Source organism: Anabrus simplex, chromosome 1 (genome assembly GCF_040414725.1).
Source record: "Anabrus simplex isolate iqAnaSimp1 chromosome 1, ASM4041472v1, whole genome shotgun sequence".
NCBI lineage: Eukaryota > Metazoa > Arthropoda > Insecta > Orthoptera > Tettigoniidae > Anabrus > Anabrus simplex.
The window spans coordinates 1,381,533,574-1,381,560,871 of record NC_090265.1 but is presented as its reverse complement, the minus strand read 5'-3'; the positions used below and the strand labels follow the sequence as shown (position 1 = coordinate 1,381,560,871).

Here is a 27,298-nt window from a genome sequence, read left to right as displayed (position 1 = left end):
GAATTGACACTTAGTTGACTTTAACTATGGTAAAGGCTGATGGCCATACATGTAAATATTGGATGCCGCATAGCGGAATTTTAATTTCTTTCTCTTGTAACATGTTCCGAAATGAGATCAAAATCATAAATCTGAACTTGTGGTCCGGTTGTCGATGGTCTATCTGGTGGGATGGTGCCAATCTCCAGGAAGGTCCATCTATATTATCATTCAGTGCATAAGAAAAACTTTAAAATAGTGCATAAGGTGCAAACTTTGAACTGTTTTGAACTTGCTAGACTAAGAAATTGTTGTTTGTGTGATATTATATGTGATATTGTATGAACTTAGAGAACTGTTAGGCAAATTAGAGGAATTTTTAGCAAAATAGAGAACTTATTAGAAATTTAGAGAGATCGTACCGATTATATTGAACTCGACAAAAGATGGCAACACAAGGAAGAGTACAGACGAGAAGGGAACAGGAAGAGGAAATGAGAAGAGCACAAGAAAAACAGGATGGAGCTCCATTATGGTTCCAAGAATATTTGAAAAGACAGGAAGAAGAAAAACAGAAGGAGAAACAGGAACGTAAAGAGAAAGAAAGAAAGTTGGAAGAAGAAAGACAGAAGGCGAAACAGGAACGTGAAGAGAAAGAGAAGAAGCAAGAAGAGAAAGAGAGAAGGTTGGAAGAAGAAAGACAGAAGGAGAAAAAGGAACGTGAAGAGAAAGAGAGGAAGCTGGAAGAAGAGAAGGAAAGAAGACGGACAGAAAAGGAACGAAAACAACAAGAATGGTTTAGGGAATTTCAAAAGGAACAAGAAAAGAAACAAGAAGAATGGCAACAAGAACAACGCGAAGAAAGAAGGAAAGAACATTATGAATTGATGCAAGAGTTGCATAAGAAACAAGAAGAATGGCAACAGAAGCAAGAAGAGAAAGAACAGGAACGGGAATCAAGATTCCAGAGATGCATCGTTGAGATGAGAGAGGAAAGAAGAGAGGATCAGCTGAAACAGAAGGAATTCTTCTAGAATTCGTTAGGAAAATAGAAGATGAACACAAAGGGATGATCGATGAGTTAAGCAAGAAACAAGAAGAAGTGACTGAAGAAACCGCGAAAACACGGTCGGAAATTTATGAAGTTAAGAATGAAATTCAAAATATGCAGACTAGGTTGACCGAAACCATGGAAAATAGAAATAGAGAGATGCACGAGGAAATAAATAAAATAAATGAAAAGGTAACAGAGAGCCAAGAAATCATCAGAAAATTGGAAGAAGAGAAGATAAATGATATAACAACTGGCATGCAAGGATTAAATCTAAGGCAACAAGACTTAGATGAGAAATATGACCAAGCTGCAAGCAAAGTAGCTCAGAAAATAGACGAATTGAAACAGAAGATAGAAGACAACAAGGTTGAATCGGAGCGGAAAATCGAGAGGACAGAAGAAGAGATGAAACAGATTAGAAGGGAAATACAGGAGATGAAGGTGGAAACGCACACGGCGAAATCTATGGCTTCAAGCTCTAGCGATAGGCAAAGAGCAATCGAAGTACAAATTAGTGAGAGTGAGAACGCACCTTCAGGGATAAGCGACCCAACTAGGAGAGATATCGAGATGTTAAACGGAAGTAACCAGAGTGAGGGAAGCACAATAATTAATATCATTAAAAACTACGATGACCGTCCGAAACATTTCGACGGCTCGGCTAAGACCTCACCGAAGCAATTCCTTAGGGACATTGAGGAATATTTTAAAGAAGGAAAGATTCAAGAAGAAAAGAAATTGCGCATTATTGAAAAACATCTGGACGGAAACCCAAACATTTGGTTCCAGGCTTTCAAGTATACCTTCCACAACCATGATGAGTTTAAGGTAGCCTTCCTGAGAAAGTTCTGGGATACTGAGATCCAGCAACAGCTAAGATTAGAGCTGTACTCGAGGAAGTTCTCAACTGCTGGCCAAACTCGCTACAGCGATTTCTTTTCGTTCCAGTTTCATCGATTTCAAGATTTGGATTCTCCGCCTAGCGAACTGGAGGCGATTAAAACCATTCAGAGGCAATTGCCACTTGAAGTACAGAGATTACTAGCGGCCTCTGACATACAAACTGCCATTGACATGGAGAGACGATTGAGACAGATTGACCTAACGTCAACGTGTTTAATAGAGAGGAACCCCAGAAATCTTAGACAAATAGAGGCAGTTAATACAATTAGTCCCAAAATCACCAACCGCGGAGTAGATAAGGCTGATGAGATTAGGGCGGAAAATTGTATCAGAGCCCAAGATAAGGAGTCGAGGAGATGTTATTGCCAGTACAGTGGAGAGCAGCATGGAATATATGGGCAAATAGGAAATAGAAATAGTTTCCAGTACAGGAATAATACTCGATATGGGAACAATAGAAGTGGACCATATCACAGGAACAGGAGGCGATACCATGAGAGGAGAGGACCAACCCAATATAATCAGAACGAAGAGAATAGACGATATGTCCAAGAGCTCAGGGAGCAGAGACAAAACAGGAGCCGATGGGAGGAAGCCATCAAAAACAAGGATATAAACGGCGACCTCGAAGGCGCAGAAAGTCTCGAGCTCCAAAATTATAAACGAAGGAGACAAGAAGAAGGCTGGAAAAAGCATGAGAACCAAGGGAACACAGACAACTCCCAGCCATCTGAGCGGAAAGAAAACGCTGATGGCGAATTAACAAGTCAAGAAACTGTAAATAATGAACCGTTGGAAAATATTGTCAAAATTCGCAGTTGGGTAGTTCACTGGGACATCCAGCCCGAGGACTTAATTAGAGAGGATACCTGTCACGAAACCCAACCTAAATTCAAGTTACCAGTAATAGTCGTGAAAGTGTTCGACATCAGGCTGTACTGTTTAGTGGATCTGGAGCCAGCATAAGTGTAATGTCACATACGTTATTCCAAGAGCTAAGCCAGAAAATAGTAATACCGACCATACCGGTATCTGGCGTAAAAATCCGAGGTATCATTCCAGACAAGTCAGTAGAGTGCAAGATACAAGCTTACTTAAGTATAAAGATCGGAAAATACGAATTCGAGCACCCGTTCATGGTTATGAAAAAAATAAAATACAACGTTATATTTGGGATAGACTTCGTGATAAGTTCTTGGATGACAATTGACATGGAAAAAGGTGAAGTTCGATTCCCGGTAGTAGAAAATGATGGAAATAGAACCGTAGAAAGGATCCAACTTAGTGACACACTTGAAGAGAACGAATGGTTGAAGATCGAGGGAAAGGAAGTGGATCTATTGGACGGAGAGAGCCAAGGACTAGAAGAAAAGGATCTTAGCACAGAAATATAGCCGGAATTGATCATGAGAATTGAGGAAATCATTGCAATTGAAGAGGAAAGCTGCGAAAAACCTGAGATTTGGGAGGCTATTGCTCAAGCTGCGGTCCCAGCAGAAGAAAAACGAACACTGTACAACATCATAAGTAAATATATTGAAGTATTTAGCGATAAACCTGGGCAAATCCCTAACTACAAGTACAAATTGATGGTTACTGACTGGACGCCTTATAAGGGAAAAATATATGATGTGCCAGAGAAATATTTCACTGAAGTTAAGCAAATCATCGAAGAAATGTTAGTTGATGGATTGATCGTGAAGACCACCACTCCATTCTTAAATCCCATAGTTATTGTAAGGAAAAACAACGGAAAACTCTGTCTGTGCCTTGATGCTCGTAGGCTAAACGGCAGACTAATTCCAGAGTATAGTCAGGCTCCCAAGATTAAGGACATTGTGAAGAGATTTCGAGGTCAGAAATACTTCACGAGAATGGACTGCACGGCCTCATTTCACCATATCGTCCTTGAAGAGAAGTCACGGTTGTTAACAGGTTTCATGTTTAATAACCAAACATATGCCTATTGTCAGCTACCCTTTGGGTTGAAAGTCAGCTTGGCAGTATTGATAAGGGCACTAGACAGGAGCCTAACGAGTGAAGTAAAGGAGTTCGTAAATTGCTATTTCGATGATCTGGTCTTCGCGAGTTCTACCTTCGAAGAACACTGTGTCAAGCTGGAAAAGCTATTAAGTAACTTACAGAAAACTGGCTTCAAAATAAATCTGTCAAAATCCAAATTTTGCCAAAGCCAGGTGCTTTTTGTAGGCCACGTGATCGACGGAGAAGGGATAAGACCAAATCCTGTAAAAATAAAGGCTATATGCAACTTCCCGAGGCCGACAAAGGTAAAGCATATAAGGCAGTTTCTTGGGATGACTGGATTCTTCTCAGACCATTGCGAAGGTTACACAGAGACGGCTGCACCATTACAGGACATGCTAAAGGTCAACAACAAGTGGAAGTGGAATGATGAGGCCGAACAAGCTTTCATCAACATGAAATAGCTGATGAAGAGGAGTATCAAACTGGGATATCCTGATTATCAACAGAGATTCATAATTCAAGCTGATGCATCGCACGTTGGTATAGGAGCCTGCCTATATCAAGAAGATAACGAGATTCAAAAACTAACTTATCTGGCGTTTACCAGTAGGAAACACAGGAAATACGAGCAACACTATACCACTACTGAGCTCGAACTTCTAGCGATAGTGCACGCATTACAACAATGGAGACGTATAATTTATGGGTACCCAGTAACGATAAGGACAGACCACAAGGCGTTGACTTTCGGGTTGAAAGCCGTTATGATCAGCGAAAGGATCACGCGATGGATGTTATTCACGCAACAGTTTGACCTAAAGATCGAACATTGTAGTGGAAAGCAAAACATCCTAGCTGATGCGTTAAGCAGAAACCCGCAAGAAAGTGAAGAAGATGTTCTAGCAATTGAGTTGGATACTCGAGACGAACAACTGCTAAGAAAGTTGGAAAATCTGAGAGAATTCCAGGAATCCGACGAGAAATTGAAGATCATCATCGATAACTTGGCGAACAGGGAATCAGCGCCAGAATTCACAAGGAACTATGAAATCGTAGATGGGTTACTACTGAAAGTAGTGGACAAGAACAACCACAGTAAAAGAATTGTAATACCAGAAGAGCTACAGAGAGAATTAATCTGGCATACCCACGAAATGACCGGACATGCTGGCATAGACAAGGTCATTGGAATGATAATGGAGAAATTCACCTGGGAAGGATTACGAAGATCAGTCAGAAGCATAGCAAAAACATGCGATGTGTGTCAGAGAGTAAAGCATAACAATTACGTATGCGGTCATAAACCGATCCCAATTATACCATCTAGGGCTCAGGAAATTTATGCAATAGATATCTTTGGAAAGTTGCCCACTGCTAGGAAGGGAAAGAAATATATACTAGTGGTTATCGACATATTCTCTAAATATATTTCATTGCAAGCCATCCAGAGAGCCAATACCAAACAAGTTATACACGGCCTCATTAATAAGACATTTTCTGAAATGGGAAAACCTGAGAGGATCCTCACTGATAGGGGAACACAATTTACCTCAACTATGTTCCGTGAACGAATGAGAAATGAGGGCATCAAGCATACGTTATGCTCAGTTCGTCATCCAGCAGCGAACCCCGTAGAGAGGTATATGAAGGAGATCGCTAAATTCGGGAGAATATATTGCAGTCAACAACACTGGAAATGGATAGATATGCTCGACATCATAGCAGAAAGTTTGAACAATACCGTTAACCAGTCAATTGCCCAGATTCCTAGCGTAGCCCATAAAAATGTCCACCCACAGAGAACTTGGCACAGCATTTTTACTATGCAGCTAGAGAAGAAGCCAGATCCCCAAGAAATAACTCTAAAGATCCAACAGAGGCTCAAGGATCAATCCCAAAAATGATTAAGAAGAGTACGGAATAAGAAGTTCCATGCACCTTTCAAGCAAGGAGATCTAGTTCTAGTCAAAACTGCTCCAATATCAAATGCACCAGCTAAAATATGTGCTAAATTTCTGCCGCTATACAATGGTCCCTACAGAATCGAGCGCGTGCTTGGAAATAATGCTTATGAAATAGCAAGTTTAAATGGGAAATACCGTAACATACACAATGCATGCAACATCAAGCTTTACTTTCAAGAAAATGAGCCTATGAAATCAGAACTTAAGAAACAACAAAGCCCAGAACCAATAAACGACGTACCATTATAAAATGCGGCAGGAGGAATGATTAAATATCTTTATTAGGACTGGAAGGAATGAAGAAAATCAGCTGTTGTGTACACGGTCATGGGTGAAGTAAACAAACTAGTACAACAAAAACAGAATCGATATCAATCTGCTGATATTCGATAATCGAATACCCAGTATTGGAATGGCAAAGAATATATACGAGATGCAAAGTCACATTTGAGATTCAAGTTATCAATGAGAAAATATATCGTGACCAATATATTTTCTTTGTGACGGGGGAGTAAATGTGCCCGTTCGCATCTCGTAGACCATTTACAAAATGGCGGCGTAGGAAGGTATGGCCCATGCGATCTATTGAGGCAATGAACTTCTCATTAATGTGGTATATAGGAGACCATGCACGTCACGGAACGGACTGATTTGGAAGACACTGCAGGACAGTAGAGGCTCAGTTGGATTGTTTTATAAAAAAAATATAGCAGCGGACTAATTGTTAAAAAAAAAATACTCTAAAAATTTCAACGGCAGAAGAAAGACGCAAGTACAAGCTAAGCTTTACATCTGAAGATTATCCTAAAATTCTGAAGAAGATATTGACTATTTTACGATCGACGATCAAATCTGTCAAAATAATTCACCGGCGTACATTATAAAAGAGACGAGATATTATAAAAATAAGTAAATCGCGGTGAGATACATCTGACTTGGATCCGGTGAGCAACCACTCTGCGATTGAAGAAGAAGGACTCACTATATCGGAGGACCGATAATTTCGTATGGGAATAAAGTTACCCCTGTTGTTATAAACTTAATATATATATACGGAGAAATCCCAACCGAAGAAAATTTCGTCGTTAAGAATAAGCAGTAGAACAATGGAATATATCATGACTGATTGCTCCGCAAAAGGAATTTTCTACGCTGTCTGCAGATTTGGAATGATGACTGCTTGCTAAATCTACATGATGGACTGAACTGGGGACAGGCACCGGCAAGCCAGAGGACCAGCTGATGAGGATTGGACCGGCCAGCCAGAGGACCAGCCGATGAGGATTGGACCGGCCAGCCAGAGGACCAGCCGATGAGGATGGGCACCGGCTAGCCAGAGGACCAGACGATGAGGATTGGACCAGCCAGCCATATGACCAGCCAATGACCGGGAAGACGTTGTCCAACCGGAGATCCAGATCCTAACAGAGGGTCTAATCACAACCAAGGAATGGAGCGACAACCAGACCAAACATAACATCTGACGAGCTAAGTCCATACATTTTTTTAGTAGAGTAGTTTCTTGCAATTTACACCCTCACTCTAACTTCGGCATGAGCTGATTAATTGGTGATATTTATGAATTAATTAAGAACGTGTGTGAATCATAAAGTGAAGTGTGAGATATTTAAGGCTATAAGATAAGATGGCAGTGTAGAATTAGAATTCTATTATATCATATACGCTACCGCACTTGCATACATACAGCAGAAACTAGCATGAGTAAATGAAAGAAGTGATACGTGTGAAGATCTAATAGCAATGAGTCTATATAACTAGTGAAACTTCGATTAATCTCGTATTACTTGTACAATGATTACGTCACGAATTTACCTGTGCGACACAGATGAATATAGTTAAGTTACGTATTCCTTTCTTTATAGAAAGAGGGCATTGAACTCCAACTGCTGTTAAAAGATAAGAGGTTATTAAAATGCGTTTATAATAAGGCAATTCTAAAATGTTTGGCGTATAGCTTTGGTTGTAGTCGGCTATATGCGTACGGCAATAAGTATGCCGGTGGTATGATAATGTATATCAGAATGGTGTTAAAATATGGTTATTTCTTGGAGTATATTAAGGAATATTTGAAATGAAAATGTTTGTTTATGTGCTGCGGTATGAGAAAGAATTGCAATTCGTCGAGGAAACGTTGCGTTAGATTAACATGAGGTGAGTTTCTGTGTCATATGGAAAGAATATGTCAAAAGAGTGAACAGCGCGCAGATGACCCATTTTAAGGTAAGATTGACATGTATTATGGTAGAATTGTGAATCGTGACAGTTTTTATTTGACATTGGTAAATGATATGTACCGAATACGAGAGAGTTCTATAACAGACGGTTTAACTAGGCTCATGACTAAGTACACATGTGATATTCTTTGGTGCGGCGACATTTCAATATAATACGTATTAATTTCATTCTGTACTGACCATACGAGTTGAGTAGCTCGTACACATGAGAGATATTGAGTAATATGAGATAGCTAAAGCACATTGAGCCATTGGTGGAGGAGTGTGTGGTTCGGAAACTATTTAAACAGTTAGATAGATGTTCATTTATTTTCACGCAGATATGATTTGAGTTGAAGTGTTTAAAATATAAAGTATAGGAAAATGGTTAGTTAGGAGCCATATGTCGTAGGTTTTAGGGAGGTATTGTCTTAGCCCGTAAGTTGTTATTTATCAGTATTCTAGATGAAGGACCAAATATTCAGAGTTCAGATTTATGAATGGAAAATTTGGAGAGCAGTTTTACGATTTCATACTCACGCAAGAGTTTGTTTAGGAGATACATACGCAAAGATATGATCAGATTTACATTCGCAATCTGACTTTATCCTATTTAATTTTTATTACGTTTCAATTTAGCAAAACCATCCATTTTTATCACAGTGAATTGACTTAAATGTGGTAAGAATATTAATATAATTATCGTGACAGTATTCACATCGAGTATTTATATGGAGACCGTGATTGCTCAGCGATCTCTTAAATATAATTAAAGTAAATCAATTACACTTCAGAACATGGCTATGAATATAGGAGTAAATAACCAATGTGAACTTGAACATTGAATGAGAATGAGTGTAAATAATTTAAAATCTTAATTATTTTACTTTTATTTGAGCCAGCGCTGACTCTAATCCTTTATACATAAATGTTATTAAGATAATACTACCCAGAATTCACATTTAACTTTACATTGAACATGATTTATTTCAATAAATTTTCTTTTACTTTTCTTTTTGGAAGTGTCTGTGTTATGAATTCTTTTTGGGTAACAGCTAGTTTGTAAGTTAGCTAATAAGTCTTGTAGATATAAGTAACTGATGAGTTTGACATAAGAGAGAGATTCATTTTGAGGTTTTCGGCCGCAGGTCCTTACTTGAGCGAATAGGTTTCCCCATGATGTGTGTCTCAGCAGATCGAGTCTCTTCCGAAACCACGTAAAAAACACACATATAAAATCTCAGATTTTATGAGCGATAGATAGAATACCCTGAGAAGAAATCGAGTTACCGGGAGAACTTTGCACTGACCGCTCGACTGATGTGTGCAGAGCTGACAACTTTAACCCATTCAATGCAATTATTTTCCTTGAAAATTGTACCTTGGAATGTGCAGGTTTTTTTTTTTTTTTTAAGTTATGGATGCCAAGATGGTTAAAAAAGCATACAGCATCAAACTAACAACATTTTAGGTTACAGTTTAACTTTCTACAGTTAATTGAAGTCTTTTAAAGTGGTACACCTTAAAACATCCATCCACGTGGAGGGCAACTTTGCATTTGTTGTACTCGAAGCAAGGTTCCTTCCGGATTCCACGCTCAAAACAGACTTTACATCTCCTTGATAGGGCTGATTTACTTGCTGTAGGATCAATCTTCTCAGGAAAATGACCCCAGTGCCTTCCCTGTAGTCTCATTGGTGTGCTACCTTGAGATGAACATCCTCTAGTGGCATAATCGGGAAGGGTGACATCTTCCAGAATTTGCTCCGCATCGTTGACCCGGAATGATGACAAGCTCAGTCTCTTTTTCCTCGTGGTCTGTGTGACATGTACATATGTAGCTAGAATTCTACAATGTCACATCTATCATGCAGATGTACAATTTCTTGTACCCTTTCACATACCTACATTGCTTTTTGGAACGTTACTGGCCAAATTCCAGTTCCATTTGTTCGATGTGGTGAGGTCATGTACGGAAATATCTTCATCCTGTATCGTTTTCATGAACAGAGTCACAATTCTCAGACGCACTATCACTGCTAAAACTACTATCAGATAATTCCGAGATATCTTCATCAAAACTATCAAGAAGAAATTGCAGAATTCTTTCCTCTTCCTCCTAGGAACGTTTACACAACATCTTGCTCAGTAGCATTCATTTCAAGAACAAGATGACCAACATTAGAAGAAAAATATACATTGACGATATGGCCTTTGGACAATAACATTGGCATGTAAACACACTAGCACTACGTAAGAATGTAATTCTAAAGTACATCTCAATCAAAATAAATTGATGGTCAGGTAGACGTATTTCTGACTTGAATACATGGGGACGGTTGTACCTGTCTTTGCATGTTAATGAATGCGGAACTCTTGACGGTTTTACCCGTCACTGTAGCGGAATGGGTTAACTGCGACAGCCACTACAGCAGTACAAGCAGCACAGAATATTGTCAGAGTTCGTAGGTAGATTACCGTAAGTGGAGAAATGGCCTACTACTTTTTTATTCTTGACTTTCCAACTATAGACTATCAAGGTAGGTGTTAAGGAATTGAATTAATTATGAGTAAGATAACTGATTTAAAGGACTTAACTACTTTGAGCTTCAGTTCCATTCAATTAATATTCAATTATACTTTTAGGCTGAACAAATGTCCCTGCTGTTCAGAGGATACACCTTTTCTTTTGTAACCTGTACATCTCCGACGAGCTGAGGGTATTCCAGGCCCATCACAGGAGCCTAAAAAAGTGTTGTTAAACACATTTCATTATTGTGATTATTATTAGAGCATAGATTTTACAGTATTTTTCTTATGTATTTAGGGTGAGTACTCGGGGAAGACTATTATTGAAGGCACGATTGTGTCATGGAAAATTACCAGGGATGAAATAATTATCAACATGTCAGAAAATGCAAGTGACGAGTATTCTTCCGTAAACTCGCAGTCGGACATCAGTGAATGAAATGCGACTTAAAATGTTCCATAAAAGCTGATATAATCAGTACTTATGACTCAAATGGGGGTTTATGAAAATATGCTTTGAATTCTTAACTTTATATGTCAATATGATGAATGTTGTTACTGTTGGTTCCATTGCCGGTTGGTCGGCATCACTGCAGGAAGAAAGGCAGAAGTGCAATCCTCCATTCCCTGCAGCTTACACTGAGAGAGTTCAAGTTTCGTCCATCTGACCTGTGCGATTCAAGCCCACACCAAAGTCGTGTGATAATTCTGTCTTATAATTGAGGGATGTCTGTCTCTGTAGCTTAACAGTTAGCACTATTAGCTGCCGTCCTCGGGTCCCCAAGTTCGATTCCCAATATTGCCAGAGATTGTAGAATAGCAGGAAGATTGGTATGCAGTAAAATGGTACATGCAACTCATCTCTTTAAGGAGCGTGCCTGAAATGAGCTTCACCGCCTCAGGATGAGGACACAAGTTTACTTTGATTAAGAAATATTCACGGATGTTGCATTAATATAGCAAGGTTTAAAATGCGATGAAAGCAATTTAATCATAATGATTAAAGTATTTTACTCATCAACATACCCGACAAATCATATTATGCGTTAATAAAATTATGGAGACAACGAACAAAATTAAGTTTTTTTAATGATAATGAAACGCATTCCATGCCTTGTCTAGGCCCGGTTGGGGACTGGTTCTGAATCAACTGAGACAATCCACTGACTTGTGGATAGGGTTTTGACGCAAAGGCTATGGGAGTAAACCCTGAAAAAAAAAATCAAGCAAGGACAGAGGCTTTAAGGGAGCAGCCCTCTTACTGTCCTAGCTCCATCACAGGGTTAATTACCCATATGGAGTGAATTTCTAAACAGATCAGAGAAATATTAGATTTGAAGCTGAATGGATCACAAGACGACGAATTGGCGAGAAATAGAATATGAGAATCGGAACCTGGAATATTACCTCTCTGACAGGCAAGGAAGTGGAAGTGGTGGAGGAGATGAGGAAGTACAAACTTGAAATTCTCGGGATCAGTGAGGTGAAGAAAAAGGGAACAGGGGAGATGGAACTGGACGAGGGATATGTTCTGAGATATTCAGGAGTAGATAAGAGAAGTAGAGCTAAAGAAGGAGTTGGAATTATCGCAAGTGAACAATTAAGTAATAAAGTGGTGGATTGGAAGGCAGTAAGCCCAAGGATAATGAGATTAGATCTGGATCTGGAAAATAACTGAAAAGTTGCTCTGATACAAATATATGCTCCTACTGAAGATAGTGATGAGATAGAAATGGAGATATTTTACTCTGCCCTCCAGAGGACATTGGACAAAGCTAGAGATACCGTAGAATCGGTGATTATAATGGGGAATGGAATGCTAGAATTGGGAATAACATGAGTTCTGGTCATGGAAGCTTGGGAAGGTATGGGGCAGAGAGAAGTCTGAACAGCAATGGGAAGAGAAGGCTTGAGTTCTGCATAGATAATGAAATAAACAGATCCACCAAATTACCTTTGAGGCAATAAGCAGAAATGTACGAAATACAATAGACTACTATGTGTACACAAAGAATACCCACTATGATGTAATGAATGTGAGGTTATTCCGCAGTGCGGAACTGAACACTGAACATCGTTTATTAGTAATGGAAACCCAGTTCAGATATATACCAGAATCAACAAAAATTAATTATGTCAAAGTGAAAGTATCTGCCTTAAAGGATATTTCCAAGCAATGGAAGTATGAGAATAAGTTGAGTGATAAACTCATACAGAAGGAGCAAAATCACAGAGGTATGTGGAACGTGGAAGACAAATGGAAGGTGATGAAAGAGACGATTAACCAGGTAGCAGGTGTGCGGGATCGGCAGAGTCAAAGGAAGTAGGAGACAGACAAGATGGTGGAGCAAAACCACAAAGGAAGTGGTTGCAGGCAAGAAGAAAGCATGGAAAAGATATATGAAATCCAAAAGTGAGGAAGACAAAGGAACATATGTACAACTAAGAAATGCAGCAGGGAGAACTGTCAAGGAAGCTAAAAAGGAATCCTGGGAACAGTTTGGAAGGGGAAAAAAAAAAGAAATTTATAAGAAAAATCAAAGGAAGTTCTGGCATGTGGTGAAAAGTTTGAAGGTAAAAAGGGGAAAGAAAATCAGAAACATTAAGGATAAAAATACAGGCTGAAAACCAACATAAAGGACATCCTAGAACTGTGGAGCGAATATTACTCAGAAACCTTTAAGGAAAGCAATAGAATGATGGGTATGACATTATTGGAAGAGGATAGCAGTGGAGAAGGGGAAAAGGAAGAAGGTATTGGATTGACGGAAGTGCATGAGGGAATTAAGGCAATCAAGGCTGGTAAAGCAGCAGGCTGGGATAATATTCACCTGGAGTTTGTGAAATTCGGAGGGGAGAACTAGAGAAATGGATCTGGGGCTCTGAGAAAATACCAGGAGATTGGAAGCGGAAGAAGGGAAGCTCAACTGACTGTCATAATTACAGAGCAATATGCTTCGTGTCAGTTCTCCAGAACTTATATTCAACTATAATAAGACTTAGAGAGCAAGTGGAAGAAGAACAGGCTGGGTTTAGACCCCATCGGCAAACACAAGATGGATCTTCTGTTTGAGAAATGCAGCAGAAAAATCCTAAATCGGGAAGGAGACCTATTTGCAGCATTGATCAATTTGAAGTCGGCATTTGACAATTAATTTATTGAAAACCACCTATTGAATACTATTAAAGTCATTATATTAAAGTTTAAGCATATGGTACATGTCTCGCTTGTCATTGCAGGCAATATCAGCCATAAATACTTATATTTAAATATAACGATTGTATTATAGCATTGAATAGGTGGTTTTCATTAAATTAATTGTTAAACATTTAATATATTGAATTTCAGTACAGTCAAAATGAAAATAGTTACTTATCATTTGACAGAGTACCGAGAGAAGAGCTATGGATGGCTTTACAGAAGGCACATATTACCCCAAACTGACTAGGGTGATTAAAAGTATATACAGGAGGCTTATAGGTATAGTGAGGATAAATGGTTAAACCTCGAAGGAATTCACAATGGAAAGAGGTATCAAGCACGATTTAATTGGTCGAGCGCAAAGACTTTAATATTGAACGTGATCTCGTAACCTAGTTGCCACCTGTATTCACCACGTGGTTAAGCTACCTCGCTTGACGTGTGTGTGGTATTCGATACGGTTCACGTTCTTGTGCATTTTCATCAGTAATTTGTGTTTTTTAAATTGTTACTTCTAGTCTTCATCTCACTAGGATAGCGTAGTTCACAGCATATAGTTTTTTTAATAGGTTTAATAGTTCATTGTAACTGTAGTTTTATTGATATTCATGTGTTGGTTAGTGTATCTAGTTCGTCTGTGTATACCATGTCTCAGTTTATTTTGGGAAAGACACTTGGCAAGAAAGTAACCGAGATCAATGGAGTGTTTCCTTTGTAGGCCATAACTTCCTGTGCCATCCCTTAGCTGTAAGTAATTCGTTATTTCTTCAGTCTTTTATTCTTGTATTATCATTTTAGTGTCGGATGTTGTTAGCAAGTGTATATTTTGTGAATTTATTTTCCCTCATGATTCATTAGCTTTCCTGAGTATTACATTTTATGTGGGCTATGCACCGTGGTCATATTGCATCAGCTGAGTGTTGGCAACATAGGTACGGCGATGTTCACGTGTTTTCCGAACTGTCAGATACAACTGTAGTGACTGGCCATTCAGTTCTTTTTCGTTATTTTGTGTTAATATTGCTTAATAGATAAATAAAACTGATTATATTTACAATATATGTAGGCCTAAAAGTCCTGTGTTCATCATTTATTGTCTTTTTAAATTTATAAATAGTGGCTTTGAACGAAAATAGCCAGTAAAACTCAGAATACATTCATAAATTTGTTAAAGAATAGAGTAGAATGTTTACATGTACAATTTATAGCTCTTTATAGCCTAGCAGGCATGTGTTCACTGCACAAAATTTGAGGTTATCACATTTTGGACCCACATTTTTTGGCTGTAAAAGTAGGCAGCACCAAAATGAGGCGTACTAGGCAAGACGAGGAGTGAGGTAGTTTGCCATTGCTTTCCTCACTGGGCTAGACGGTGCTATTGTAGCATGACTAACCCTATAAGCACCTTCCACAACCCTCAGATGCACTGGATGTGCCCTGAATGTCATTACTCAGCACAACCCATACTCCAGCAGCTTCCGTATTGTCAAAGCCATGGATGAGACTAGGACTTAAGTGGAAGCTACACTTTGCTCTGGCCTGTGCCAAGAGATGGATTCAAAAGTACTGTATCCAACAAGAGCTGACAGCAGGCAGAATACGCGAGTAAATATTTATTCTCCAGATAAATTTTAATGAGTATTATCATCATCAGAAGTTACAGTAAGATTAATGTTGAGAACTTTAATTTTAGTCACAAACAACCCACATTATGTGACTAAACTTAAGTAGATAAAAGAAAGGAATAGAAAAGTGCAATTAATAATAATAATATTATTGATTTTACGTCCCACTAATTATCAAGCAGATGGCTGTTCAGTTAGTCACGCAGCTGTGAGTTTGCATTTGGGAGAACCCCACTGTTGGCAGCCCTGAAGATGGTTTCCCATGGTTTCTCATTTTCACACCAGGCAAATGCTGGGGCTGTACATTAATTAAGGCCACGGCCGCTTTCTTCCCACTCCTAGCCCTTTCCTAACCCATCGTCATCATAAGACCTATCTATTTCAGTGTGACGTAAAGCAGATTGTAAAAAAGAAAATAATCCCACTAATACTATTAGGGTTTTTGGAGACACCGAGGTGCCAGAATTTTGCCTCTCAGGAGTTCTCTAATATGCCAGTAAATCTAGTGACATGAGGCTGATGTATTTGAGCACCTTCAAATGACACCAGACTGAGCCAGGATTAAACCTGCCAAGTTGGGCTCAGAAGGCCAGCGCTGTACCGCCTGAGCTACTCAGTCATATATGAAAAGAGAGGAACAATGAAAGGAACACACAACAGGAAAATCACAATGACAGATCAGTGTGGAGATAGGGAAAAATAGAAAAGAAAAAAAAAAAAAAGAAAAAAAGATCTAGGACAATCTCCACAACTTCATGCAATGTTGTCTAGAGGAAGATGGCTCTCCCCTCTCAATCCACATTGACTTCTTCTCAGCCCATGATGAGCTTATTTCTGCTTCCCAGCTTCATCAGGAGGGCAGGCTTTGACACTCATTGAGGGACCATCTTGATAGATTTTCAGTCTTCATGTGGGAAATGGAGGCTAAGAAGAGAGCTGGATATACAAAGGAAAAGACAAAAAGATGATGATGAACACCGATGTTGAAAGAATAGAAACACGGGACGAAAACAAAAGGAGGAGAGGAACCCAATGGGTTAATGTAAGTAACTAATGGAAAGGAACAACAGGTGCAGTTCAAGTCATAACAACGAAAGAAACACACAACAGGAAAAACTTAATAACATGTCAGTTGGGGAAGAGGCAGAAATAGAAAGAAAACACAAAAGGACAAGGACAATCTCCACATCATCATACATTTCTATCTAGAGACAGATTGGCTCTCCCCTAATCAATTCCAGCTCTTCCACATGCACTTCTTCTCAGCCTCCGACTAGCTTGTTTCTGCTTCCCAGATTCATAAGGAGGGCGGCATCAACACTTATTGAGGGGCCATCCTGACAGATCTTTAGTATTGATGTTTGGAATCTATATAATAAGATATTTGACTGTACATCACTGAGAATTAAAAAAAAAAAAAAAAATTCTGTTTCAGTTGTGTCCACAGTAAGTAGGAAGTACAATATCTAATTTTCCATCATCTCTGACAGTCTGTATGTATGTATGTACAGTGTACATGGATGAACAGAATTTAATTAAAATTGGTATACAAAGTTGGGATATAAGGTACTACCAGTTAGGCTATAAATTATATTCATGCTGGGTGAAATGGTAGTTTAGGGATAGGGCTAAAATATAATGCTCAATTATCCATCGATAAACATTACATATAACAAAAGTTATAGTTAATACAATTAAAGACCACTTAGGTCTTATGCAGTTTTACCATACCGGCTATGACAGAGATATTAATAATTTAGACTTTTGTTGTGAGCAACGCTGTGCATCGATGACATGCACATATTGTTCAGTTGTATTAACTGACGATAGTGGTGTTTTCATTATGATTGTCTTAAGGTGAAAAACCATGTACTCATCAGCCCATATCAGCAAAGGAAATTGTAAAGACTATCAAAATGAGAAAAAGTCATGGAAGAACGTCATGAAAGGTGGAAGAAGGATTCCCTTTGCATTGGATATCCTAATATCACAGAAGAAAACTAGATGTGAAGATCTATGATATCGAAAGTCCTACAATAACATTGCATTGACTGTTGTTTGTTGTAATGTGCTTTGTCTCTTGTGCTGCCACTAATCTCCGATAGATGTTATATTACTGTTGCGTGTCAAGTAGAACCTGCCTGAATATTGGCGGCAAATAGCTGGGGAGTTAGATAACTTTTTTTTTAGCATGCCATTCCTCTGGTTCATATTGTTCTGATGCCTACTGGTACATTCCAGTCTTTTAACGTTGTATTCTGACAAGGATAATGACGTCATTGTAATGACCTGTATCGAATTGTTTAATATTTGTATGTGTCTGTCACAGCATTTAAAAAAAAATTTTTTTTTTACAACTTGCTTTACGTCACTCCGACACCAATAGGTCTTGTGGCGATGATGGGACAGGAAAGGACTAGGAGTGGGAAGGAAGCCACCGTGGCCTTAACTAAGGTACAGCCCCAGCATTTGCCTGGTGTGAAAATGGAAAACTACAGAAAACCATTTTCAGGGCTGCCAACAGTGGGGTTCGAACCCACTATCTCCCGAATACTAGATACTGGCCGCACTTAAGCGACTGCAGCTATCAAGCCTGGTGTCACAGCATCATGGGCAAATGGATGGATGGATTTTAATGAAACTTGGTATTTCAGTTTAGAATAAGGTTGAGTCTGATCTTAGCTATAAGTTGTTCAAAAATTTCAGGAGGAGGGTGTGCTTCAGATGGGGCATAAAGCACAAAAATCGATGTATCGCTCTTACAGTTGGTTTAACAAGAAAATAGCTCATGGCATTTTTTGTGCTATACCATTTTTCCGAATACAGCCAAAAGTAAGGAAAATATCAGTGGGAGTTTTGAAAGGTTAAGAAGAGCTGATAACTAACTATAGACTGTAAAGAGAGTTGCTCTTAAGATCATTCCGGTAATGTTTTAAAGGCTTTGTACATCTTATGGTATTTTTTGAAAATTAACCCTATCTTGGCTTTCTTGTATAGCAGAAGGAAGAGATATAATCAAGATCATCAATAATACAAAAAACTATGAAAATGCAAACTGCCACAGAGAGCAAGCCAGCCGCTGACAGGGAGAGAGAGGCATGCCCACTTATGCGCCTCAGAATCTGAGGACAAAAAGATAATTATTAGGCCTAGATGCTAAGTAATTGTTCAGTCAATGACGAGTACTACAGCTAGTATAGGATAAGAAGAAAGCCAGATTTCAAAGGAAGGAGAAAAGGCAAAAAGGAAAAGATGAACACAGATGGTAAAAAAATAGGAACACAGGACAAACACAAGAGGAGTAAAGGAACCCAATGAGTCATTTTTACCTACTTACATAAATCTGTCTCTAGAAGCAGTGTATGAAGATTGTCCTGTTTTGTTTTCTCTCTGTTTCTCCATTCTCACGCTGACATGTCATTGGGTGTTCCTTTCACTCTTCCTGTCTTTCTACCTACTTGTATTGACCTGTTGGGTTCCTTTCCTCCTCTTTGTGTTTGTCCTGTGTTCATATTCTTTTACCATCTGTGTTCATCTTCATCTTCTTTTACTTTCCTTTTCCCTTTGTTCATATGGCTTTCTTCTTATACATTTCCCATAAGAAGACTGAAGATCTGTCAAGATGGTCCCTCAATGAGTGTTGAAGCCTGCCCTCCTAATGAAGCTGGGAAGTAGAAACAATAACCGAACAGGTTGGCTGTGCAGTTAGGGACATGTAGCTGTGAGCTTGTATTCAGGAGATGGTGGGTTCGAACCCCACTGTCGGCAGCCCTGAAGACTGTTTTCCGTGGATTCACCATTTTCACACCAGGCAAATGCTGGGGCTGTACCTTAATTAAGGCCATGGCCGCTTCCTTCCCACTTCTATCCCATCATCGGCATAAGACCTATCTGTGTTGATGCAACGTAAAAAAACTCGTAAAAAAAATGCTTATTAGTTGGTAATACCATATCACTGTGTCCATTCAAGAGAGAAGTAACAAATCATGAGACTTTCATTCAGTCACCACCGATATTCATTTAGGGCATTCACTCAGGTGGCAGATTCTCTATCAGTTGTTTACCTAGTCTTTTCTTATATAATTTCAAAGAAGTTGGAAGTTTATCAAACATCTCCCTTAATAATTTATCCAGTCCCTAACTCCTCTTCTTATAAATTAATATTTGCCCCAATTTGTCCTTTTGAATTCCAATTTTATCTTCATATTGTGATCTTTCCTACTGTTAAAAACACCGCTCAGCCTTATTCGACTATTAATGTCATTCCATGCCATTACAGCAGACAGTGGTATTATGGTAAACGGGGTGAAAGGTCAGATTATAATTTCGCCAAGAGGAAAAGTCCCCTCAGTTTTAATTAATGTGTTAAGGAGGTGATAGTAACTCGTAGGGATCACTGTAAGTACCTAAGTGTGAATATAAGGAATGATCTTCATTGGGGGTTGTACCGGGCGGTACACCTCTACGACGCAAGTTCAAATCTTGCGCCAATTGAAACTCCTCTACAGGAGAAGCTCTGAACTTTACAACTGAACTAATTCTACGGTTTATCAGAAGATGTCACTGAGCGTTTTTGATTTGCTTTTGTTTTTCATGGATCAAGAAGTGTGGACATTCTCTAACAGATGTCTCTACCAAAAACTATGATAACGCACTCTGGTGTAAAGGAATGTACCTTCTTGAATAAATTTTGTATTCATAAGTTTTGTCTTTACTAAATTTTGTTCTGTGGTTTGTGGGTTGGCAACATTAATCCTTTCTATCCGCCTGTTTTGAATTTAGCCAATCACGAATTTCTGTAATTAATTTTCATCCAATCATTGCTTTCTTCTTCGAATTTCCATGTGTAATTATTTGTCTACCAATAAAATTGAGGGGGGGTGTCTACTCATTCCTGAAAGGTCTCGAATTTTCCACAAGGGTATAAAAACTGCTGATTTTCTGGTCTCCTGGCCACTTCAGTAACATCTAGCTTAGTGTGTGGATATGTAGCAGGGGGCGGGAAGCGCCTCTTTCTTCAAGCAGCAGCTCTTCAACAAGGTAATGGCCTTTTAACATCTTTATTTCTTGCTAGCTGAGCAGTTTAACTCTCGGGGAGGGTTCGAAACCTTTAATATGTAACCTACCACTTTAAAATGTAAATTCCTCTTCTGTCTATGTGAAAACTACAAATCTCTTTCACTGTAAAGCGGGGATAGAGAGTGCTTTACCCTCTCGAACTCCCCTTCATTTTGAAATTGAGGTGACTACGTTTTCATAACCGTTTCTTCTTTTCCTTAATGTATTAAAGTTTTCTCATATGGGTCACCTCCCTAGCTTGGGATTAGCCCCTGTGTATCGGCCTAGAGCCACTTAGGTTTTAAAAAGTGTATTTAGGAGTGCAAGCTCACGCCTCCAGTTCTTTCTGTATTTTGGGCCAGTAACTCATCCTGATGTTTTGTTTTCTTCATGCAAAGGCCCTGTAGGTTGGGTATTAGATACCCCTGTTTCACTGTATGTGTGCCTTGAGGGCAGTTAGGAGTGAAGTTTGTTGTGGCCTTTGATAGGCTTGTAAAATTGAGAGCGGGTCAGCTCTTTATGGTGTTATGATGAATGGGCCTTAGAGAGGCTTGAGATGTAAAGTGGGAGCAAGAGCTCCATGTAATGAAGGGTTTTCTGCCCGTTGGGTACGTGTGGTTGTGAGCTGAGGGCTCAGGAATTGTAACTTGGGGCACAAATCCCAGAACTGGTAAGAACCCGAAAATCGGGCTTTCCTTGTAAAGCTACTCTGGTACCTGATTTTGTTATTTCCCTAGTGGAAACTGGTTAATTTTTTTTTTTTTTTTTGACTTCTAGATTGTGTACCTGATTTAACTGGTTGTTATTTGTTGTACGCTCAAAATTCTATGTCACCATTGTTAAGTTTTGAAAATATAACCTTTGTTGAAATTTTAATTCAACTTTCGAACTTGTAGTTAGACCCATTCCAGCCCGCACCTTCTTTCACCTCTGCTGATCCACCAAAACTCCGTAACAGGGGTAATCATATTAACAAGGTTGATAAGAAAGGTTGCAATTCTTCACATAGCTATGAGGGTATTTTGGGGTTTTAGTAATGGTGTAAATCTCATCTAATGAGAATATCTTCTAATTCATTAATCTTCATATGAACATTTATACTCTGATAAATAACTTAACATTAGCTGGTTAGAAAAAACTGGAATTTTCAGCCAAATCTTACAACTTAATTGGTCCATTACTTTGACTTGGACATCAACTTCCTGTGATTAACATCTAGTCTATTATAAATCCATTTTAACTGTTACTTCCTCATGTTTACTTTTTATATAGTAATGATATTTTATTGTATTTTGTATTTTATTTGTATTTTGTGTATTCTTCTGACTCTTTCAGTCTTCATTTTGCATTGTTAGTTTTTTCTTACCAATTGTCAGGGGAAAAAATGAAAGGGTAATGACATTTTAATGAACAAATAATTGTAAAATAAGGTTTAATATAAAAACTCAACCTTGAGATAATTGTACAAAATGGCTGAAGATGCTCGACATAACGAGCAAAACATGTCTCATTTAATGTTTGTATTGTGGTAAATGCCCTTTTAGAGACAATAAAAAATTTTATGTATTGAATAGGTGGATATAATAACAAGAAATTGTAACTAATATTAGTAAGTTCAATACAGGCAAAAAACATAAAATTGGTCTTATGCAATAAGTGGCAAGTTCCGAGCTGTCAGTGTCAATGTCCAACTTGATATTCAGTGACACATTTGTGGTATAACTTACCAATCATATCTGCATTATATAGCATGGTTCTATACCTGACCAATTGCTCTTCTACTTCGTCATTTTACCTCCCGAGTCCCGGTACATATCGGCTACTATTTCACTACTAGGCTTGTAGTTTTGCACAAATTCAACACTCTTCCTGAAAGATTGTGCCCACATGCTTAGGCTGTGTAACTTTTGCAACATAATCACATTTTTTATCTAAAGCAAGAGAGCTGAAAATGTTGCTACCCTTGAGACTGAAAATTAAATTGTCTCTCTGGACTAGTGTGTTAACTGATTTCACTCATGTAAGTTGGCAGACAAGAGAATCTCATTTGGATATTTCTCTGTTGAATTGGATGTCTATAGAGATGATAATCAGACAAGGTCTGAATTTTATGAATTTGCTTGGTCTAATAACCATGTCAGAAAATTACAATATTTTTTATTTTTGGTAATTGCTATAGAAAAATGTCATTTAAAAATCGTCTTTATCAAAGGTGAAGGAACTAAGACTTTGAAACTCAAATCCAAATCCCCTACTTTCTGTACAGGTGCATTTGTCCAATGTACACCATGATGGGTGATGCAGGAGAGAATGACATTCAGCCCTATTGACATTGAATTCATTGTCTATGGTGACATGCTGAGTTGTGTCAATATTATGCTAGAAACTAACTATATTTTTTGAAACTTAGAAAGAAGTGTCTTTAGAGGAATGAATATTTGAGAGTAATAGCTTATCAGAATATCTTTAAATACTTAAGATATTTTTGTACCTACGAGTGCTCACGAATCTTGTAAATATCTTAGATAAAAGTGAATTTTATAATTTTGTGTATTCTTCTGACTCTTTCAGTCTTCATTTTGCATTGTTGGTTTTTTCTTACCAATTGTCAGGGGAAAAAATGAAAGGGTAATGACAGAATTGTAATATGTCTCCTTTTCCTTTCAGGGTCAGCACAGCAGAAAATGCAAATTTCAGCAAGTACTTCTGAATTTGGAGATATTATTGAATCATACAAAGCATTAAAAGCAGGTGAAAATAATACCAAAATTCCTGATTCCAGAAAGGTACCCACTGTTTCTGTTCCACCTGATGTGGATACATTTCTGTTGCCTGATGATAAAAAGAATGATATGCTGTCAATCTTGAATAGGTATCGTAGAGAGGGAACAAGTGCCAATGAAACAGAATCTACCAAAAATGACGACAAAGCTACATTGAGGTGTGGAGAAAGTGTGGACCTAGTTGAGAAAGAAAAATCATCATCTTTAAAAGTACCGGTAAATAATTTTTCGATAAAGACTCTTCAAGAAGTTCCGGGTAATAAAGAAAGTGTCCCAAGTACTAGACATGAAACAAAGCAACTTCCTGAATGGATAAAAATTCCTCATACATGCAAAGGCAAAGGCAGTTTGTTTAGAGTTGATGATTGTTTCTATGATGAAGATGGTGAATTTTTATACAGAGTTCCTGGAATGAAGAGTTAACTTTGGTTAACTTTAGTAGGATGTCTGAAAGGTGTGCTACTGAAATATTTAGTAGTATGTGATCCTGATTATGTGAGGTGTCTAGTTTCAAAACTAGACATATTTATCTTTCCAGTTTCTGAGAAAACATGGATAAATGTTGTATAGACACATAACATAGAATATTTTATAACACTGATGTGTGTTCATTTAGCCAAATTAGGTGATGATTTATTGGAAGATAGTTTGAACTTCTCCGGTTTTGAAACCGGGGCCTGTCCAGTTTGAAACTCTGTTTTGAACTTCGACACCTCATATGTAAAATATCTAAGAAGGTTCAAAAGATAAATTATTTGGAACATAATTTTGATCCTGAAACCACTGGGATATATGTCACTGTGAGTGTAACCTAAACAGCATTGTACGTTTTGAGGGTGATCAAATCTTTGTGTTCAAAGGTGTATGAAAATAAACCTCTTTCTCATTTGAAGATATTGCTCAATATTTAATTCTAAAATGATCCTTTTAACTAGCTGCCCTACACTTCATTTTTATCTTGGATCAGATAAACAAAGTAGAAAATAGGTTCAGTTGCGTTCTCGTCCGTTATGACTCTCTTGACATCACAGGAAATTACTGGACTGTAATTTTTAAAAACTCGGTACAAGTTGTAACTTGATTCTGTTTAATTAGTGCGCAGTGGAGTGGTAGCTTAGAGGAAGATCTATAACTGAATTCTCAACTACAGTATCTATGTTGTGTACATTTTATCCTGTGCAAAATTTCATGTAACAGAAGTAGTAGAAACACCTATTACCAAACTTTTATGCATTACACCATTTTTTTTTTTTTTTTTTTTTTCTACGATCTGTGATAATGAAGATCCTGCTGCTGTTCAACTCCCAACCCTACTGTCCCAAATTTGAATCATGATGACTCTGAGTGGGATTTTCACTAAGATAAGCACATGATAGGGGCAGGGGGACTTCTCCTAGAGTCCTGCGCGGATATACAAAATATTATCCGACCAAGCTCGATAGCTGCAGTCGCTTAAGTGCAGCCAGTATCCAGTATTCGGGAGATAGTAGGTTCAAACCCCACTGTCAGCAGCCCTGAAGATGGTTTTCCATGGTTTCCCATTTTCACATCAGGCAAATGCTGGGGCTGTAGCTTAATTAAGGCCACAGCCGCATCCTTCCCAGTCCTAGCCCTTTCCTGTCCCATCGTCGCCATAAGACATATCTGTGTCGGTGCGACGTAAAGCCAATAGCAAAAAAATATATATTATCTGCTCTGCATCCGCACTTCCTTCATCCACATCCGCGAATAGCTATCCGTGGATATTGTACATATTTAACTACAGTATATTACACCCAAGGTATTGAAACAGATAGATCTGTTAACATAATACAATAGGTCGGATACCTGGCACCAGAACCCCCACGATCACAGGTTTGAGGGATTTTCTCTTGTGACAACTACCGACGTATTGACCTTTGTTCCTTCCTTCCATTAACTGCAAGCAGGAGCCAGTTAGGTTGCGGTCAGATTTACGGCTTTATGGTCTCAAGGCTCTTTATATATCACCATTCTCCCACACCACTGTCAAGGGTTGCCTATCCACAAGCAAAAATAAGAGTATATCTGAGTGAAAATTAATAAACATTATTTAGACATTACTAGCAAAATTATCCGCACTGTCATACAGTTTGCATCTGCCAAGACACCAACTTTGCAGGTATCTGCATACGCTCAGGGCTCTAGGCATCTGGTCTAAAAATGCTTGGCCAAGTTTGAAATTCACCCTGGGTGCCCTGGCAGTCCCACATAAACATGGAAAGGTCAGCTTCTGCTTGGGATCATAGAGTCCTGTTAAGAACTATTTGTGACTCTCAAACAAACAGCTGCACCAGGGAATATATCCTAAGAACCTCTCAGTTACCCAGTCACCCAAAGGAAGAGCCCATTCCACAGGAAAAGCTACTAACATACTTTTTGTACCATAATCCACTTGCAATTAGAACATTAAATTCCCCTACTACCACACTGTCTTGACCATCACTACAAAGATTGCCCAGTAGTTACGTTCAGTCAAGGACCATCATTAAGGTTTATCGTATTCTTTGTTTCTGCAGAAATGATCTTCAGAAACATCTTTCTAATATGTCCATTTGTGATAAGGATGTACCGGTACAAACTTATGTTCCTAAGAAAGGCCATCCTTGCATAGGCTAATCTAAAGCTGACCAAACAGTGCTGTCATCGCGGCAATGCGCCAGACGGTATCATTCACTACTGATCTACATTTAAGGCAGTCGCTGAGGTGGTAGATTCCCTGTCTGTTAGTTTTCCTACCCTTTTCTTGAATAATTTCAAAGAAATTGGAATTTTACTGAACATCTCCTTTAGTAAGTTATTCCAATCACTAAATCCCCTTCCTATAAACAAAAATTTGCCCCAATTTGTCCTCTTGAATTCCAACTTTAAAAGTAGGAAAGATTGCAAAATGAAGATATAGCCTACACACATATTCATCTACTAATGTCATTCCATGCCATCTCTCCACTGACAGCTCGGAACATACCACTTATACGTTATAATTCTCATACTTTGTATTTACATACCACTTAATAGAGCAACTTGTCTTCTTTCTCTCAAGTCTTCCCAGCCCAAAATTTGCAACAGTTTTGTAATGCTACTCTTTTGTCGGAAATCACCCAGAACAAATTGAGCTGCTTTTCTTTGGATATTTTCCAGTTCTTGAATCAAGTAATCCTGGTAAGGGTCACATACCCTGGAACCATACTCTAGTTGGGGTCTTACCACAGACTTGTATGTCCTCTCCTTTATATCCTTACTACAACCCCTAAACACCTTCATAACCACGTGCAAAGATCTGTACCATTTATTTACAATCCCATTTATGTGATTACCCCAATGAAGATCTTTCTTTATATTAACACCTAGGTACTTACAGTGATCCCCATAAGGAACTTTCACCCCATCAACGCAGCAGTTAGAACTGAGAGGAATTTTCCTATTTGTGATACTCACAACCTGACTTTTAACCCTGTTTATCACCATACCATTGCCTGCTGTCCATCTCACAACATTGACGTAATTTTGCAGTTGCTCACAATCTTGAAACTTATTTATTACTCTATACAGAATAACTTCATCTGAAAAAAGCCGTATCTCTGATTCCACTTCTTTACCCATGTGTCATATATATATATATAAGAAAACATAAGGGTCCAATAATACTGCCTTGAGGAATTCCCCTCGTAATTATTACAGGGTCTGATAAAGCTTCACCTACTGTGATTCTCTGAGATCTATTTTGTAGAAATATAGCAACCCATTCAGTCACTCTTTTGTCTAGTCCAATTGCACTGATTTTTGCCAGTAGTCTCCCATGATCTACCCTATAAGATGCCTTAGACAGGTCAATCGCAATACAGTCCATGTGTCCTCCTTAATCCAAGATATTTGCTATATCCTGCTGGAGTCCTACAAGTTAAGCTTCAGTGGAATAACCTTTCCCAAATCCGAACTGCCTTATATCGAACCAGTTATTAA

The 27,298-nt window shown here is 38.5% G+C and overlaps 1 protein-coding gene across 1 annotated transcript in view; it reads left to right on the top strand.

The window, feature by feature from the left end:
* Positions 1–24,209, top strand: part of LOC136858361 (neugrin) — a 70,979-nt gene extending 46,770 nt beyond the window's left edge. The window contains exon 4 of the mRNA XM_067137843.2: positions 23,202–24,209. Within this exon, the coding sequence (XP_066993944.2) occupies positions 23,202–23,740 (539 nt within the window). The 3' untranslated portion in view covers positions 23,741–24,209. The remainder of the gene's footprint in view (positions 1–23,201) is intronic.
* The last annotated feature ends 3,089 nt before the right edge of the window (positions 24,210–27,298 follow it).